The sequence below is a fragment of the Gouania willdenowi genome, chromosome 3 (genome assembly GCF_900634775.1).
Source record: "Gouania willdenowi chromosome 3, fGouWil2.1, whole genome shotgun sequence".
NCBI lineage: Eukaryota > Metazoa > Chordata > Actinopteri > Blenniiformes > Gobiesocidae > Gouania > Gouania willdenowi.
This window is the reverse complement of record NC_041046.1, coordinates 43,515,269-43,533,721: the sequence shown is the minus strand read 5'-3', so window position 1 is coordinate 43,533,721 and position 18,453 is coordinate 43,515,269. Positions and strand designations below refer to the sequence as shown.

Genomic DNA, 18,453 nt, shown 5'->3' with positions numbered 1-18,453 from the left:
GATGCGTACACATCCATAGATTATAGCTACCAAATTTCAGCCCGATCCGTTCATGAATAACTGAGGAGTAGTGATTTAAACTAGTGTACACAACAAAAATTACAAAGTGAGGTAGCTCGGCCTCTTCCTTTAAAAAGGACCATTTAATGGTAGACAACGATGTGGTTAAGATTAATATCCCTGCTGATGAAAACATTCTCTGATGGCCGTTATTAGCCTGATAGCATTTCTCACCGCTCTGAAGGTCCAGCCCGAAGTAGAAGAGTGCTCCGTCTCCCAGAGCACACAGCAGGTAGTAGCTTCCCTCAAAGGTGGTCATTAGGATGGAGCGAGGGATGATCTCTGAGAACACACACACAGAAACGTATATTATAAAATCATACCCTAGAAAAGGAGAGCTTCAAACTGTAAATGAAACACAATGTACGCTGAGAGAAAAAGCCGTTGCTTTTGTTGATCTTAAATGAAGATTTCGCTTCTAACACACCTGACAGTTTGAGAATCAAAATGAAAAACGCTCGCTCTCTCGTGGAGACAAAAAAACAAAAAAAACAAAATAAAAAAAAAATCACATTTAATCTTCCATTCTTGGAGCTCCAAGGTCAGACTGTAGCACGTGAGCTGGAGTTTAACACATGAACATTAATAAATGTTCAAATATTTAATGAAGTTATGACACCATGAGAGAGGTGAAGCACAGGAGGTCGAACAATAATGTTAAAAATAAATGGTTTTATTCCCCTGGAGCTCAGAATGTAAAGAAATAAGAAAAGAAACAAAGGCTATCATTTATATGAAGAATATAAACAATAGAAGATGATAAAGACATATGAATATAATATAAAAGAAAACAAACAGAGAAGATAAACTAATTAAGAAAAAAATAAGCTAGAAATAAGATGAACAGAAAACAAAAGAGAAGAAAATGAAAAAACTAGTTCAATAAAGGAAAGAAAAAAGAAAAAAGACAAATGAGGATAAAAGGATACAAATTGTAGAAGATGGAAAATAATTTAAATTTTATATCAAGGACATATGGTGTCAGGAAGTCAGACAAAAGACAAATAAATAGACACGAAGATGAAAAGATGATGAAAGAAGATGAAGATAAAAGAAAAAAACAAAAAGAAAAGATAAAAAGGCAACATATAAAAGAGAAGAAAATGAAAACAACAGCACAACAAAAAGCAATAAAGTTAAATAAAAGCAATAAAAAAAAGACAAACGAGGATACAAGAACATAAAATAAATAAATATAATAAAATATGTAGAAGCTGGTATATAAAAGAATTTGAGATAATAAAAAAAGGTAAGCATAAGAAAATCTGATAAAAATCTAATAAATAAAAATTAAGATGAAAAGACGGTAAAAGAAGATGAACATTAAAAAAATTAAAACAAGACGATAAGGGGGATCAGAAAAAGTAATGATGAGAAAAAAGACAGAAAGGGATTAAACAGAAGATAAAAGAATAAGAGGATTAAAGAGGATAAAAGTTAAGATGCTGCTTTATTGACCATTAAAAATGAGACAGATGTTTAAATAAACATACATAAATATGTATATTCAATCAAAATCTCTAAAAAAAACCCCTGAAATATTCCACTGTTATTTAAATGGTTTGGTTTAAACATAACGCACTCATCTGTGTGTTTTTCTCTCCCTGATGATGAGTTTTTACAAAAACACAACCTTCACAATCTGCTCAGAACAAAGTTTACCTCCAGGGTTCACAATTAAACATTCACCGTGTTTGGAAAACAGCAAAACAACATGTCCGTCATGAGCCAGGAGCAAACCACTGGCAGACTGCAGCGTTTCCACTGCTCAGTAAGAGGCACACCATCTGTTAGCAACGCTAACGCTAATATCAGCTCCTGGGTTCAAACCATAAAAACACTGAGACACATGTTTAAACCCTTAAACCAGTTAAGTCCTGAAGTCAAAATCTGAATGTTTTTAGTGCACAGATGTGGATTTCTATTCCATTGGAAAACAAATCCCCCCAAAAAATATGTATCAACTGGTTCCTTGCTTGACCGTCTTGCTTTTGCTTTACAATCAATGGGTCTTAAATCTTCTTTTACTGTTGTAATGTTATTGTACCCTGCTATTTCCCCTTTACTTTCTTATCACTTCTTATTACTTTTACCACTTAAAAAGCCTGAAGTGGATAGGCGTTGGAAATTAACACATTTGCTAAAAAACGTAAACATCACATCTGGGTCTTCCAACATAAATATAAATGTTGGGACTCTGACTTTCTGTGATCTCTCTTTAATTAAAATCAGGCCCCAAAATGACACTGAAATGCATCACTTGCATGTTTTAACACAATATAACATTTAAAAACAATTTTATGGAAAAAAAAAACAGGGACTGAATGTCTAGAAAGTGTCACAGACTATAATTCCATTAAAAAACTGTTGCTACCTGTTAACATTTATCATGTAATCATGTTATCCTGTGAATGAAAATACACTTCAGATCAAGCTCTGCAAGTGTATCTGATGGTGCATCAGCATGAGTCAGAAGCATCTACAATTACACAACTACGCAAGATTCCGTGCAAAACGTGAGGGTGATTCACCGTTTGAAAATAATTAAAGGTTCCACAATTAATATTTTTGGGACATCATACTGTACATTTTTCCTTTTAAACGAGTGGCTGAGGGTAGAAAGTGTAGCAAACGCAATGTAATCTGTGGTGATTTTTTTCCCATGAATCGTCTGAAGCTTATAAATATAAAACAGTAGTTGACTCTATTAACCATAATTAGCGTTTAATGTGACATGGCATTGTGTAAACTCTGAAACAGATTTGGGAAAAAGTTTAAAATTACGTGTGGTTGTGTAAAATGGAAGTAATTTATATCAAAGCCTCATTAATTCAACCAACAGAGGCTGTGTGTGTGTGTGTGTGTCCCTCCTCTCACCTCCTCCCAGCATCTCCTTGTGCAGCGCGGTGAAACATGGCAGTTTGAGAACCCGCGCAGAGATGTCTGTCCACAGGCCGACAGCACAGAGCGGCGACTCCCCACCTCCGTCACCCAGAGGGGTGATGTCCAGACAGGCCACCTCATGCTCCATCTCTGTAGTGCTGAGAGAAGAGCAGGAGGAGGAAGAGGACAAATTGTTCACATACAGAGCAGCTTTTTACTTCAAAGAAAACATTATAGAAACACATTCATAGCAGTCAGAGATTCTACTCAGCCAGCACTGCTACAGGCTAAGCTAACCCTCCAAACATGTGGGACTAGTTGCTACGTGCTAAGCTAACCCAAACATGTGGGACTAGTTGCTACGCGCTAAGCTAACCCAAACATGTAGGACTAGTTGCTACGCGCTAAGCTAACCCAAACATGTAGGACTAGTTGCTACGTGCTAAGCTAACCCAAACATGTAGGACTAGTTGCTACGTGCTAAGATAACCCAAACATGTAGGACTAGTTGCTACGTGCTAAGCTAACCCAAACATGTAGGACTAGTTGCTACGTGCTAAGCTAGCCCAAACATGTGGGACTAGTTGCTACGTGCTAAGCTAACCCAAACATGTGGGACTAGCTGCTTCGATTCATGATACGATTCTCTCACGATTTATTTTACAAACTGGGACTGTAGACAAACGATGATTGAAAAATATTTTTTTTTTAAAAAAACTGTATTATTTTCGTTTTATTTTTCATTGTCAAAAGAATCCCTTGATAAACTATTCAAAACAATGCAATTTAACTAAAAATAAATCTTGAATGAAATAAATAAAGGAAGAATACAAATAAAAAAGAAGCCTATTAATTTAAATTCTGGTTCTATAGTAAACAATGCAAAACTGCATAGTAGTTCTTTTTCTTTTTAAAGGGAAACTGAAAATGTATTTTGTGCCTTAACAATTGGACTTAAAAAAAAAAAGTCATTGCACTGATTTATGTCAGATATTTGTTTGGACCACCAGTTTGGACGACCCAGTGGTCGGTTGGCATGCATATATTCACTCAGTGAAGAAGAGATTCTACGCTAGCAGACACAGCTAATAGAAAAACGTGATTTCTACAGATATTCACGTAATCTTACAGATATTCTTTCGGTGCTAAAGCGGTAAGGAATCATGCCAATCTACCAGAAGCCCCGTCTCTATTTTTGTGCATGTGCATCGCAACAAGGTCGCATTGAGTGGCATTGATATAGGTCTATGAGTCATCGTTATTCTTTTGGCGATGGACATTTCTGAGGTAAGAGCCAAAATCATATTTACCTGTTTGCTGTTGTGACGCGCGGCATTGTTTCCGTGCACAGTTCCGCATTCACTTTGATTGATAGTCTCCGCTACAGGAAGTGGAAGCCTATTGGCTGGGCAATTGCAGCGCGATTTTCACCGGCACTCGACCATAGTAAAAAACTAGTTAGGTATTTTTTTCACATTTCAAAAGAATGATACATAAATATAGATTTCTCAGAAACTCCAGATATCAGCTTTAAGTAAATTACAAATGAAAATCCAAAGTGTGTTTGCTAAATGGTGATTAGCCTCAGCTTTAGACAACAGTTAGCTGAAGTCAGTAAACTAATGTCCCCCCTCCTTTTGTTCCCTGAGATTAACCCTAAGGAATCAGTTTCTAATTACAAAAGTCTCACTTTTTGGGGGCTTTCCATTTCCTCGCCTGCATAAGCTGCTTATTGAACCCGTATTGGCTTCCACACGGGCAGAGATAACAAATCCTGCTGCTCAGAGATACACACCTTTAATATCACACACATTTTCCATCTTCAGCAGAGAAATTACTCAACACTCTCCCTGGGTGTGATTTTATATCCTTAGAGTTTAACAGAAAAACACAAATGAAAAGGAGACGGTGTACTTTAAATGTTTATTCTGAAAAGAAGTAACCACTTGTTAATAGAATAATTCAAGTGTTTTGGTATAAAACAGGGCTCGCGAATAATGCAAATAAAGAGGGTAAGCACCATCTGCTGTGAGTGCTCAAGACGTGTTTGCCTTGCAGCAGATTATTTCAGCCTCGTTCACTCCCAGGATCAAACTCTAATTATCTCATATTTACTGATGGCAAAGCATCTGCTCAGAGGTGTTGACCAAACATTACCTCACAGCTCTATGGGACGCGTTTCCCATTCATAAACACAGTGTGTGTGTGTGTGTATGTGTGTGTGTTTTCACCTGATGTAGCACTCAGCAGCTCAGAGCCGTTTAATCACAACTTTAGGGTGTAAAAAAAAGTGTTTGAAAAGCTTACTTTGGCAGATAGAAAGCTACGGGCAGCCAGTGATGTTGGCACAACGGATGGAAACCTGGTAGCAAACAGTCTGCTTTGATCCCAGCAATGATTAACTCATTTGGTAGCACACGTTCGATCTGCTGTTAAATACTCAACAAGCACTAACTTCATAAACAGAGGAAAACGCATGACCTTTATGAGCTCAGTCTTTATTTGTTTATGACTGCATGGCTTGGTCATTGTCAAATGATTTAGAAAATAATCACAGTGGTAAATTGGCCTTAGAATGACCAACTTTATAGAATTAATTATATAACTTCAAATCCATTCTATGGGAGCAGCCATGTTGAGCTGACGTGACATTAAGTTGTTGATTCTGTAAATCAGTGTTTACACAGGATTTCTCTGATTTTCCTCTTTATTTAGGTTTCTGTGGTGCTTTGTTAAATGAATCTGTGATAACCACATTTATTTATTCATCTGAATAATACCCACTGCTATCCAGGAAGTTTACTATTATTTGGCCCATAGTATATAGTCATCTTAATGATGTAAACCCTTGTTTTAATCAGAAATAAAATGGGTTTAAAGAGCCCAAAAAGGTGGAAAAGTTGATGAAATGGAATTTTAAAATCCACTGAAATTGGTTAAAAGTTGCAAATAAGAGTGGTGAAGAAGAGTTCAAAGTGTCAATATTTGAATAATTAGTTTAAACTGGCAAATAATGGGCACGATAAATCATGAATGCGGTTAAATTTGCAGAAATAAGCATGAAAAATGGTGAAAAGTGACAATATTGGGTCAACATTTGTGGAAAAATGGTGGAAAGGTTTTATAAGGGCTGAAAATATCTTGAAAGTGGAAAAAATGTGCAGAAAATAATTTTCAATTTTAAAATGTGATGGAGAAGTGTCAGAAATGGGAGTAAATGTAGCAAAAATGCATTAAAAGGAGCAAAAAGATGGCAATAAAAAGTGATGACAATAGGTTAAAATATGCAAGTTTCAAGTTTAAAAAAATAAGCAAAAATGGACTCAAATTGTTGAAAAAAAATGTATGTCGTGACCCGAGACGTAGAGAACCCTTGTTTGTTTTGTTTTGTGCTTTTTTTTACGGTAGACATAAATATGTCACTGTCCAATCAGAACCCTTCCCAATCCCCCAACCTAAAGCAGAACTGAATAAAAACGATTAAACCTCTGGGGCCTAAGGCGTTTTTGCTGTTTTTTCGTTGCGTTTGATTTGACCTTTATATTTTATATAAGGAAATCCATAAACCTTGCTTGTTTGGTATCGTTCTTTTCAGAACAACCTTACAAATGCGACTGTGAAGTATTTTCTTTAATATGGCATACTGTATTAACACAGTGGATCTAAAACCACTATAAAAACTCAATTTCGAGTGGGAAAAAGCTAGGTTTTTTTTTACTATAAAAGTCACAAATATTTTTAACAAATTATTTTTAATGCTTGTATAGCAAATCTAAACTATAAATTTCCAAAACTTATATACAGATGAATAAAAAAACAGTTATATATAGCTATTTACAGTGAAATGGAAGCAATGTCTCAGGCGATTTTGTACTATTTACAAAAAAAAGTATGAATCACAAATACAGGGAAATGCAAATTATTTGTGCCTCATTGTGTTGATATAAAACAATAAACAAATATACTAGACACTACACTACACTACACTCTAATCTGAATTATTCAATTCTGAATTATTAATTCCTAATTAAAAAAGCATCATGTAACTGTGGTCGGCTGCACTGTTTACACACGAGTTCTGTTCTCCAGGGAAACGTTAATTCTTCATGTCTTACCTGATCTGTTTAAGTTCTCCAGCCAGGATCTGCAGGTAGTAAAGGGCTCGTCCCACGGCGAGGACCACCTGTGTGTGGTTACAGGCAGCCACGCTGATGTTCCTCCCCTGAGGCTCCTTCCACTCGCTCACCAACGCCTTGCTCTCCTGAAGCACCAGCCGCACTGAGCCAGACGTGATCTACAGACACATGATGAAGACTTTGGTTAAAGAACCAAGATGTAATCAACCAGTCAGTTATATTAGGCTTTATGTTTGTCTTTCTACTAAATGTCTAACAGATGTTCTGACACAGCAAGTGATGTTTAAACCTGAAACCATTCAGTGATCATTGAACGTCGTCGACAAAGTCGGATATGAAATATTTTCGTTTTCAGGATTCTCCCTGAAAGCTCTGACTGCTAACGTTATAATCTAGGAGCAGTACACATCGGTGAATGCTGGAGCATTTTTAACTGCTCTAGGATTTGTTTTCTCTTGTTTGAGTTTGTGTGAACAAGCAAACAAAGTCTAGAACGGATCAGGGAGAAGAATTCAAGAGCGTTCGTTTAGGTCGTACTCAGAGTGTTTCTAAACAATTTCAAAGTCAAACAAGTTCAGATGAACTACGACCGGATCTGCGCCAAATAGCAAGTACCACGTACCAAAGAATTCAGTCAAATGACTCGGTTCCGCCGAGTAAAAAAAAGGTCTCCATCCATTTATAAAATATCCATGTCAAATTACAGCCTGATTCAACGAGCATTAATGGAGGAGTAGTCATTTGAAAAATGCTGGCGCCCCCGTGGCACGTACGGAGTAATGGGCCCCATTCATATATTGGTATGTGTGAATGATTCGGTACCACCAACAGTCGCGATATTTGACTCACAAATGAATGAGAAAACAACATTAGTGGAAATTGCCGAAAAAAGAGGGGTGGGCCCCTCGGCCCCTAATCAAATTGTGCGAGGCATAATCGTACGACTATGTTCCCATAAATTTGGAAATACCAGAAATGGGGGGTGGGCCCCGGACCCCACTTCAAAAACGGGCTCAAAGCATCTCATCATATTCATTCATAGAATATTCATACCAAAATGCATTCTGATCTAACGAGAACTAACAGAGAAGTAGTCATTTGAAAAATGGGGCCCCATTTATATATTGGTATGTGCCAATGATTCGGTACCACCAACCGGTGTAATATTTGACTTAAAAGTAAATTGACTTTTGTTTTTTTTTTCTTTTGGGGCCCCAAATTGAAATTGGGCTCTGAGCGTCGATGCGTACACATCCATAGATTGTAGCTACCAAATTTCAGCCCGATCCGTTCACAAATAACAGAGGAGTAGTGATTTTAACCAGTGTACATAACAAGAAGAAAAACAATAGCAAAGTTAGGGGCGTTTTGAGTCCGGTAGCCCGGCCTAAAAAATATTAACTGCTCATTTGCAGACAGAAATCAGTGATTAAGGACAGGCGTGAGCGGATGATTGAAAAAACTCAATGGTACGGTGTACATTTAAGTTTTATTTTGAAGCAAACAGAAGTACACATGACGAAGGAAGTTAAAAAGCTGTTCTTTCCTTTTATTTTTGAAAAGTTAAGATATATCAATGTACTGTTTGATTAATAAACACATAGTTCAATGACATGTTGATATATCTTAACCTTTCAAAATAAACAGAAAATAATAGATTTCAACTTGAGCATGAGGCGGCTGTTTAGTCTGATGACTCATTTTGAAGGGTGTTTGGTCTGATAAGTGACAGAGGTTTTCCTGATACCTCACTCTGACATCTGAGGAGGTCGTAAAATGTAACTGCAGGCTGTAATGTTCATTTACTTACTTGATGTGGACATCACAATTGCATTGGTTATGACCCAGATATATTGATTAATGGGTGTTAGCACGTGTGCTAATGTTTCACCGATACCCTGTTGTTCTTTCTGCTGCTGAAAATTATCTCAACACTAAGATCTGAGTTACAGACAGGGGTGTGAAAAAAAAACAATTTCGTGATATATCACGATTTTTTTGGGTGCTCATTTTAAATCAATTTTTTATTTAATTTTTTTATTTAATCAATATTTTCGTGTACTTGTGCAATATCTCAGTGGTGGTTACAATGCTTTCAATGTGTTCAGATCAGTGCTTAAACTGATACAAAAGGATAAATTATTTTTTCTTATTTTTGTGCATTATCAGTAACTCAGGATGATTTTTCCTTAATATTCTCACTTTACAGTTGTTACAATGCCGTCATTATGTTGTCATGGTTACTTTGAGACTTCTACACAGTAGTTTCAGTGAAAAGAAACTTGTTGCACTTTATTTTATAATGGCAGTGTGTAACACTTCATTTTCTTTTTTCAGTGAAAATGTGCAAAAACACTAATAGTAAATAATAAATAGGATGTTTTGAAGCAAGAATCAAACATCGCAATAATATCGTATCATGACCCACGTATTGCATTGCAATATCCTTGTCAATACTCACCCCTAGTTACAGAGGAGTAAAATTGAATTTTTAGAACAGATCGAAAAGTGCACCATGAACACAAACCAAGGTGAAAGAATGATCATCTGTTCTCTGCTCACTCAGCGAGTCTGGGACTATCCCCGTGTGAAAGCAGCCCAAGAGGTCAAATTGCCCCGACTGTAAATGGGTTTATGGTTCGTCATTAAAGAGCCATCAGATTAATGCAGATGGAGCCTGAGGGATGCGATTCATGCTGTTCTGAGACCTTCAAAATGCTTTTAAAAGAGAACCGACTGTAAGAGAAGGCAGAGTTAGGCGCGGGTTCAAAAACCCGTCTCTCACCAGCTGGACTCGCCTGTACGTCTGAGACAAACATTTAAAGGTCCAATATCATGCAAATCAACTTTTTTGAGCTTTTAACCTTGTTACAATGTTAATTCCTTATCAAAAACATCCCCAAAGTATTATTAGGCTTCCTTCCTGCATCTCTGATAAATCTTCAATAATCCTGCTCTCTGAGCTGCTTCTCTGCCCTCTTCTGAAAAACGAGCGGTTCAAATGCTAGTGATGTCACTAGCATCTTGAACCGCCCCCTCCAGGAAGTGCCTGCTACCAGTGCCGAGCCCCCACGGTGAACACTGCAGTGTAGGCATCCAAAGAGCAGACATTGCATCGCCTTTGACTTGATCTGACGTGTTTGTGACCCAATGGAATGCAACAGTTGAAGTAATAAACAAATGATTATCACCTTAAATGCACTACTCCTGTATTTAATAAAGATGAGGAGGAGAAGAAAGTGAATTAGCAGCTTAAAACTCTGGTGAGTGTTTTAAGCAGCTGACTACTGCTGACTGTTGCTGGATGAACACAATAGCTGCTTGAATATCATGTGTTTTACTGTAATTTGCAGTTTTTTTTGGCTGAAAACAATAACAACAGTGTGTGAATAGCAAGAGAAAATCACTTTGGTGATCACTGATCTGCCTCAGAGTGAGTCATGCACGAGCCTTGAAGGCAAGTCAGTGTATAGACACACCCACTCATGAATATGCAGAAGCAGGCAGCAAACAGCTCGTTGGTCAGAAAGTCATCTTTTAGAGGCTAAAACTCTGGAACAGGTGAGTTTGATTAAGAAATAAACCTCAAATACTATGTTTTTGGGGTTCTTAGAACAAATGGAGATGGGTGAAAAATGCATGATATGGACCTTTAAAGGGATCCTCCACTGTTTTTACAAGTTTGGCCTAAAACCTTTTAAATGTCTTTATTAGAAGATCTATGTCTAACAAAACACATTATTATGCATCATATTCATTTAATTGCCTTTTAAAAATGTTTCGTTAGGCATAGATCTATGGATAAGCACATTTCAAAGATTTTAGGTCACATCCAATATAAATTATATAAAGGGAAAAATAGCAAAATCCATTGCAATATTACATAACGTCATAAAGTCTACTCACTCCATATAACACAATGATTGGACCATATTTAACTTGCTGTGTGAAAATTTGGGGTTCGACCTGTAAAACTTACATACAGCCACTGTTCATATGACAAAAAAGGGCTTTGAAAACTATATATAACTTTAGACATAAAGAGCTATTAAACCCACTATTTATCAAATGTAAGTCACTAAAATTTTATGACATTATTGATTATAATATTCTTCAGATTTTGTATAAAGCCAATAAAAAACATTGCCAAAGAACATCCAAGAAAGGTATGAAAAAAGAGAAAGTCACTATTATTTAATTATTTATTTAAAAAAAAAACCCAGCTTTAACTCAAAATCACAATGACAGGAATGTGTTTATGGAATTCACTTCAGAAAGAACTAAAAGAGTCAGGAACGCTCCTAAAAAACCAACATTTGTAAAAACATCTGAACCCTGGCTCTGCCTCCTTCATTGTACAAATAAATTCCACAATAAATTTATGTCGTTATCAATAATATTAATTATGTTGTAGTTGTTTTAAAAATAAGTCAATAAATAATAACTAAAAGGGAGTTAGAAGAGAAATAAAAGCTGGAACTTTGGGGAAAAAGTGTTAAAAATGAAATAAATATCAGTGTTTACAGTAAAACACATTTCAGCGCCGTTTCTCCTTCACCAAGAGAAAATAAAGTATGACAACATCTTTAGCGTGAGTTAGCCTTTGCATAAATAAGATCGATTCTTTTCCACAGGATTAACTTTAGTAATTTAACACAGGCCGAGCACATAATGGAGTGTATGGAGTTTATAAAGAAAGATGCTTCCAGCAGCACTAAGTGCTCACTCAAAGGTCGCTGAACAAAGAGTTGGTTCTGACGGGATGACAAATGCCACCATGACATTTGGATGGAAACAAACAAAAAGCTTTGAATTAAAGAAACATTGTTTAGAGTCAAGAAAGAGGAAAAATTTAAAGCCTTTTCAATATTTCTACAAAGACGTGAACACTGTTATTAAACCTAATTAGATTACTATTGTATTGCACTTTCCTAAGAGGCGTTCAGATTCCTAACAGAAGCCCTCAGGTTAAAGAACGACAGGAAACGCATTAATGTGAAAGAGTGAGAGATGGAGAAGTCTCATCAACAGACTGTAGACACTGGGAAAAAAACTACGTAATGGCATGTGGGAGCAGTACATGGTCCTAAAGCTAATAGGCTAACCTGTTTGCTAACATTAGCATAAACAATCCTTCCATTAGGCGTCCTTCTATTTTGTCACTGGTTACAATTAACATTTTAAAATTAGGTTGAAGGTAAATGTTTGTAAATCAAACTAAACCAACATCTTCAGACATTAATTGACCTATAACTAACGTCTATTTCACTGAACTATATCAGCGCCTCCGATTTTCTGTCAAAAAACGTAATTGACTTTTCGCAAAATCCCGCCCACAAACAGTCATTGTCCAATCAAAGGTTCGAGCAACCATTACTATGTAAACAAGGTCCGACATGCTCAGGGGACAGCGACGACTGGAGATTACAGTTATTAGCAACTATCATATCACTATATTACTATCAATAGCACTTAGCAGCATTAATAGCTGCTATCTTATTAGCCTTGGGTCACCTTTAGGTTCAGCTAGCTATAGCTAATGTGACAGATAATTTTATTAAAGGGGGAGTATCATGTTTTCAAGCTTTATATCATGTGTGTCATTCCCTCCTGAAAAACACATCCAGTGTTTCTCAGATTGGCCACGGTTACATGATGTTTTTTGCGGGTGCAAAATAAAATAGTGTGTGTGCTTTCCCTGGTTTAATTCTATGGGACATGCTAATGATAAATGTGTTTGTTGTTTTTTTTAATCATCTTTATTTATTTTTTTCAAGTGGTGTATTTTTCTGTAATGTATGTTTTTAGGAGTCATTATGTGTATTTTTGTATCTTTCCGAATTCTTTTTGTGCATTTTTTGCATAATTGTTTTTTGTTGCCATTGTAGTGATTCTGTTGTCATTTTGTTTATTTTTGTATAGTTTTGTGCATTTCTGTTGTCATTTTGTGTATTTTTTGTCTAAATATTTAGTTTTGTGTATTCTGAGTCATTTTCATATTTTTGTTGCGGTTTAGGGTATTTTTCTGGAATGTATGTATGTACAGTATGTTGTGTGTACCTGGATGAGTTGCTTGTGAGCCACATTTCCACAGTAAAACGTCTGCTGGTTGTCCACAAAGCCTTGGAGTTCAGTCTCCTCCACTTCCTCCCCACTCAGCATCAGCACACTGAACAACACACACACACATTAGATAACACACACACACACACGAGAATGACTGTGTAGTTATTGAACTCTCACCGTGTCTGACCCACAAAGGACAGGACCAGCATGTCGTCCGTCTCTCTGCCTGGCTCAGAGCGCAGCGGCCACAAACCTTAGAGACAATTCACAAGTTTGTGTTACTTTGTGCATGTTTTTAACAACACAATCACACACACACACAAATCATTAACATCAGGGATGCACTAAACAGATCAATTGATAGCCAATCAGTGATATCATCTTCAAGTTTACTCCTCCCTCACCTGAAAAGATGACAACAAAATGACTAAATATAAACTACACAAAACAACTACAAAAAGGTTTCTACCTAAATGTTATTAAAGGTAGGATGCAATGATTACACAAAATCCTCATTTACCTCAATGGCACGCCTTGAATTCGGTTTTATTTTTCAATCATCGGTTGACACCACATTTAGTGGAATGTTATTGCAACAAATATGCAAGTTTATGTGAGTTTATGTGATTTTGTGTGTATTTTAGTAATCCTGTATGCATTTCTGGATTCATTTTGTGTATATCTTTGCGGTAATCTTGTGTGTGTTTTTGGAGCAATTTGTGTGTATTTTAGAGTACCTGTGTGTGTGTGTCTGTGTGTTAATAATGCAGAGGTTTTAATTACATTAGCTGTGATGTAACAGGGCTCTGCTGTGAATTGTGTTTTTGGAGTGATTTTGAGTGCATCTTTGTGGTAATCTTGTGTATTTTTTTGTCATTTTTGTGCGTTTTTTAAGTAATTTATTGTGTTTATGGAGTCATTTTGTGTGTGTGTGTGTGTGTGTGTAAAGTAATTTTTCGTTCTGGGGCCGTACAAATATTAGACATACCACCAGTTTCCCATCTCTGTTCTTAATTGCTAACTGATGTATGAAAAATAGATCCTGTCCATTATTATGTAATCTAAAAAGTCTAAATGTCAAAACATCAAGAATTAACTGCATTTAAGATTATAATAACTTTTTATTCTAAACTAAAAACTTGGGGATAAATAAATAAATAAAACCATTTTTGAAACTGGTGAACTTTTTTCTGGTGTATCAACAGTTTAGACTTGCAAGTTTAACACTCCAGTGAAATCAACTTTGCCATTGAGGGTAGAGTGTATAAGTGAGTGTGTGTGTGGCCATAATAAGTTTTTGGAGTCATCTTGAGTGTATCTTAGTGGTAATCTTGTGCTGTTTTTTTTGGTGTCATCTTACTTTTAGAGTAATTTTGTATGTGGTTTTAGAGTCATTTTTTGTGTGTCTATTCTGGGGGCCGTCCAAAAATTAGATTGACCACTAGTTTACCATGTCTGTATTTATTTATTCACTGACATAAGTGAATGTCCAAAGAAGCAAAACACTGATTAAGTCAAAACACTATCAATACAACTAAAAACCTGGGGGGAAAAAACATTTTTGTACTTTTATCTGCCAAAAAACATTTAAGTGACATTTTATTTTTGGTGTATCAACATTAACCAGCAGGGACTTACAAGTTGAACACTCCAGTAAAAGAAACTTTGACTTGATGCACAATTAATTATCTCTCAGTGAGGCCAGGAGCCAGCTAGTGATGGTGGGTGTGTGTGTGTCCTTCGAGATATTTACCGCAGAGAGTTCTTTAGATACTTCCATTAAAACTAACGTATCCGTACTTGACCTTGCCCATTCCAACGCAACGACCAGAGACCTGAAACATCTGCTCACACTCAGACGATCAACATCTGTCTGAGCACCGAACAGATGTGAAGCTACTGGAGCGACGGGTCCGAGGAGGATTAATGTCCGAGATAAAGACACGCACACGCACACACACAGAGCGTGTACAAACCTTTGATTCCTGGCAGGTCAATGCTAGCGTGCTCATGAATCCCAATGCCGTTACGGATAATTCTCAGAGATCCTTCTTTGAAAGCACCAGAACACGTCACCAGCTGAAAGAATAAAGAAGGAAGGAAAACAATAAATACATTTTTAAGGTAAACAAAGAAAATGAACGAACGTTCTATTAGATATATTTCTATTTACATCTTAATCTCCAACGTTGTGTGCATCAATCCTGATCTTCAGGTTAGTTTGAAATTATTTATACTTTCTGAATACTTAATATGGATGAAATTGGAGAGAGGGAGGAATTAAAATTTAAAATAGAATAGAAATGAATGCAGGCAGGTCATTCCATGTAATTTCAACAAATCTTCAAGACATTCCACACACTTCGGTGTCAAAAAACCTTTTTACCAATTGTTCCGTAGTTATTCAATAGTCACACTGTACATTTTTAGCTTATTTAAATGAATACTTTTTGAGATATGAACAATTTAGTTGGGGGGGGGGATGTGTTCTTATTTTTCTTCCATTTTCAGCTTCCAATATCTCAGGAACTCCAACACACAGGAAAGGTAAATATGGTATAGTAAAATAGCTCCACCTACTCTCTCAGAATATAGAAAAAGATCTGCTATACATCCTATTTGGTGGACATGCCAGCTCCTCAAAATACTAAAAAAGTTCGGATGAACTACGGCCGAGCTCGCGGAACGTCTCAGTGCCGAATAGCACGTATCCTGTTCCTGAGAATTCAAATGACTCGGTTCCACAGAGGAAAAGAAATGTCTCCGAGTGGTTCTCGACATCCGCTCATAGAATATCCATGTCAAACTACAGCCCACTTCAACGAATATTAACAGAGGAGTAGTAATTTCAATAAAGGCCCCCCCCTAGACTGTTCACATAACTAATGATTAGTCACATAGGCTTTACACGATCAGGATTTTTGGGCCGATCACGGATCAGTGAGTTTACAAAAAACCCATTAACGATCACCGATCCGATCATATGAATTCAGGTTGTTTTTCTGTTTGGTTTTTTTTTGTTCTGTTTTTTTAGGTAACGACCAAATTCCTTCCTGATACAGATTCACGGAAAATCAAACGGTACCATGTTTCACGACCTAAATGCATCCTTGTGACTGTGAGCGAGTGGAAGAGTTGGCAATTTCCATATAGGACCTGCTTAAAAACGTCATGGCTCAGCTTTTAAAAATGCGATACAGACTGAGCACTTGCAGGTGTAAATGTGAGCTAAACCATTTAATTTAGTCCATGAACAGCAGCTGTTAAATATCTTCTGCTTTATTGTTAACTTTATTCAAACATAACACCACAGCAGTTTGCTCTTTTATCCACATTGTTTAATGAAAATATTAACACATATATGTGAAGTTAAAAAGACTAAATACTGCTGTTTTTTTAATTTTTGAATAAAAAATAGAAGTATAAACTCTGCTTTTAAACTATTTTTACTCAAATAAAGTGCACTAAACAAAACGTGACTCCTCATCTCAAAGGAGGCTGCTCTCCCTTTCATTTCACTCATCATCGACTTTCATATTTCTCACTAGAAAAATTTATTTATCCACATTGTCAGCTTTGAATGAGCCGCTGCACAAGGTGGAGGCGGAATCAACGGCACGTCTATCAGTCCGGCACTTAATTTGATCCGGTTCGCAAAAACTGATTCGTGCCGAACCGGAAGTCGTGTACCGAACGATCCGGCACAAATACCCCATACCGTTACAGCCTTACTGAGGACCTTAACAGACTTCTGCAGATCTAACACAAACTACCAGCCTGTGATTGGCTGCTTCACAAGGACTTATGCTACGTTCACACCGGACGCGTTACAAGATGTTTGTGTGACCAGAATACAAACAAAGTCAATGGGATAGACGCGCTAAGAAGCAAATTCTTCTCCTGCTGGGCGGCGCGATCTGATCCGCGCGGCAAGAGCGCTACCGATTCTCCATGACAATTGTCATTTGCTTGAGTTGAAAATATTGAACTCCAGCGAATGTTTCGTGTGACGCACAGGCGCCAAAGCCAATCAGAGTCTTTGGTGACAATGACGTCAGGCCGTCAACACGGACACTGGTCTGTTCACCGATTTCAGCATGAAGGAGAAAATAATGGTGGCGGTGAATGACCACCAGGAGCTTTACGACAGTTTTCTTTTACCGGGACCGGACCAGGAGGGATTTGGTGCAACTCACCGAGTTGAATGCGTCGCTGGTTAACTTGGTGAATCCAGGAATGCCGCCGTCTAGCGTTCAGTTTCCACAGAAGGTAATGAGCAGAGATTTTACTGGGGTCCTCCATAGTTGATGGTGAAACTAAAGGGAGTCTGGTTGGCGGCACTTTGATATTTGCTTCAGACAAGCATATGAAGCGAATATAGGGAAAACATTTTTCGATCCTGCGGAAGCACAAAAATTTGTACCGCGTCCGGTGTGAACGCAGCATTATGATTTCAAACTTTGCTTCATGTTCTAATGTTTTTTTTTTTATTGAATTCTAAACTCTTTAATGCTTTCTGTTGTACTTTTTCATCACGTAAAGCACAATGAAATGCCTTGTGTATGACAAACATTATTTTGGCAGGTACCCTTGTCACTAATCTTCCAGCTAGCAACTGCATTTCAAAACAATGTGTCGTATAAAGGTGAAAAACGTAAAACAAAGTGTTTAGGTAACATGTTTTTCAGTAGTTGTGAAGCTTTGTTAGCTCCAAGTGAATAAAAGGTTTAGATCTCTAACCTACTGTTCCCTTTGAACCAATGGCAGTCCATCTTGTAGCTCTAACTGTGTTAGTCTATTATTCTTCAGCAACAACTCTTGGTGAGCAGCATCTGGCGAGTCCTCCAGTGATTTATCAGGGTACTTGCATTAAAAGAACTTTTTGTGCTCGATCCTCTTGACACTTTTGTGGAGCACAAGCATCTTGGTCTGCCTGAGATTTGTCGCTCTCGCTAGCCTTGAAATACCTCCACACAGCAAACGTGGCTTTTTATTTTCTCTGACTTAGTCAGAAACATGAAGGTAGTTGCAAAGCTGCAGACACTATGTTCTTTTAAAGTGTCGAACTCCGACATGGGCAATGTGTGGCCCTTAGTCCTTTTGGGACATGTGTGGGAGCCTTAAACTAAATGCACAAAATGGCTACAAAAATACACAGAAAGAAAACAAAAACATACAAAAGCAAAATAAACACGCAAAATAACAAAAATATACGACTCTAAAACACAAAAAGGACAGCAAAAACACACAAAATGACAAAAAATAACCTAAAACACAAAAAGGACAGCAAAAACACACAAAATGACAA

At 37.1% G+C, this 18,453-nt stretch overlaps 1 protein-coding gene across 1 annotated transcript in view; it reads right to left on the bottom strand.

Annotated features, from left to right (window-relative positions):
* Positions 1–18,453, bottom strand: part of ddb1 (damage-specific DNA binding protein 1) — a 59,666-nt gene that overhangs the window by 17,914 nt on the left and 23,299 nt on the right. The window contains exons 10-15 of the mRNA XM_028437141.1: positions 15,122–15,224; positions 13,323–13,398; positions 13,140–13,248; positions 7,059–7,237; positions 2,938–3,101; positions 235–342 (exon numbers count right to left, since the gene is read on the bottom strand). Coding sequence (XP_028292942.1) covers positions 235–342; positions 2,938–3,101; positions 7,059–7,237; positions 13,140–13,248; positions 13,323–13,398; positions 15,122–15,224 — 739 coding nt within the window. The remainder of the gene's footprint in view (positions 1–234; positions 343–2,937; positions 3,102–7,058; positions 7,238–13,139; positions 13,249–13,322; positions 13,399–15,121; positions 15,225–18,453) is intronic.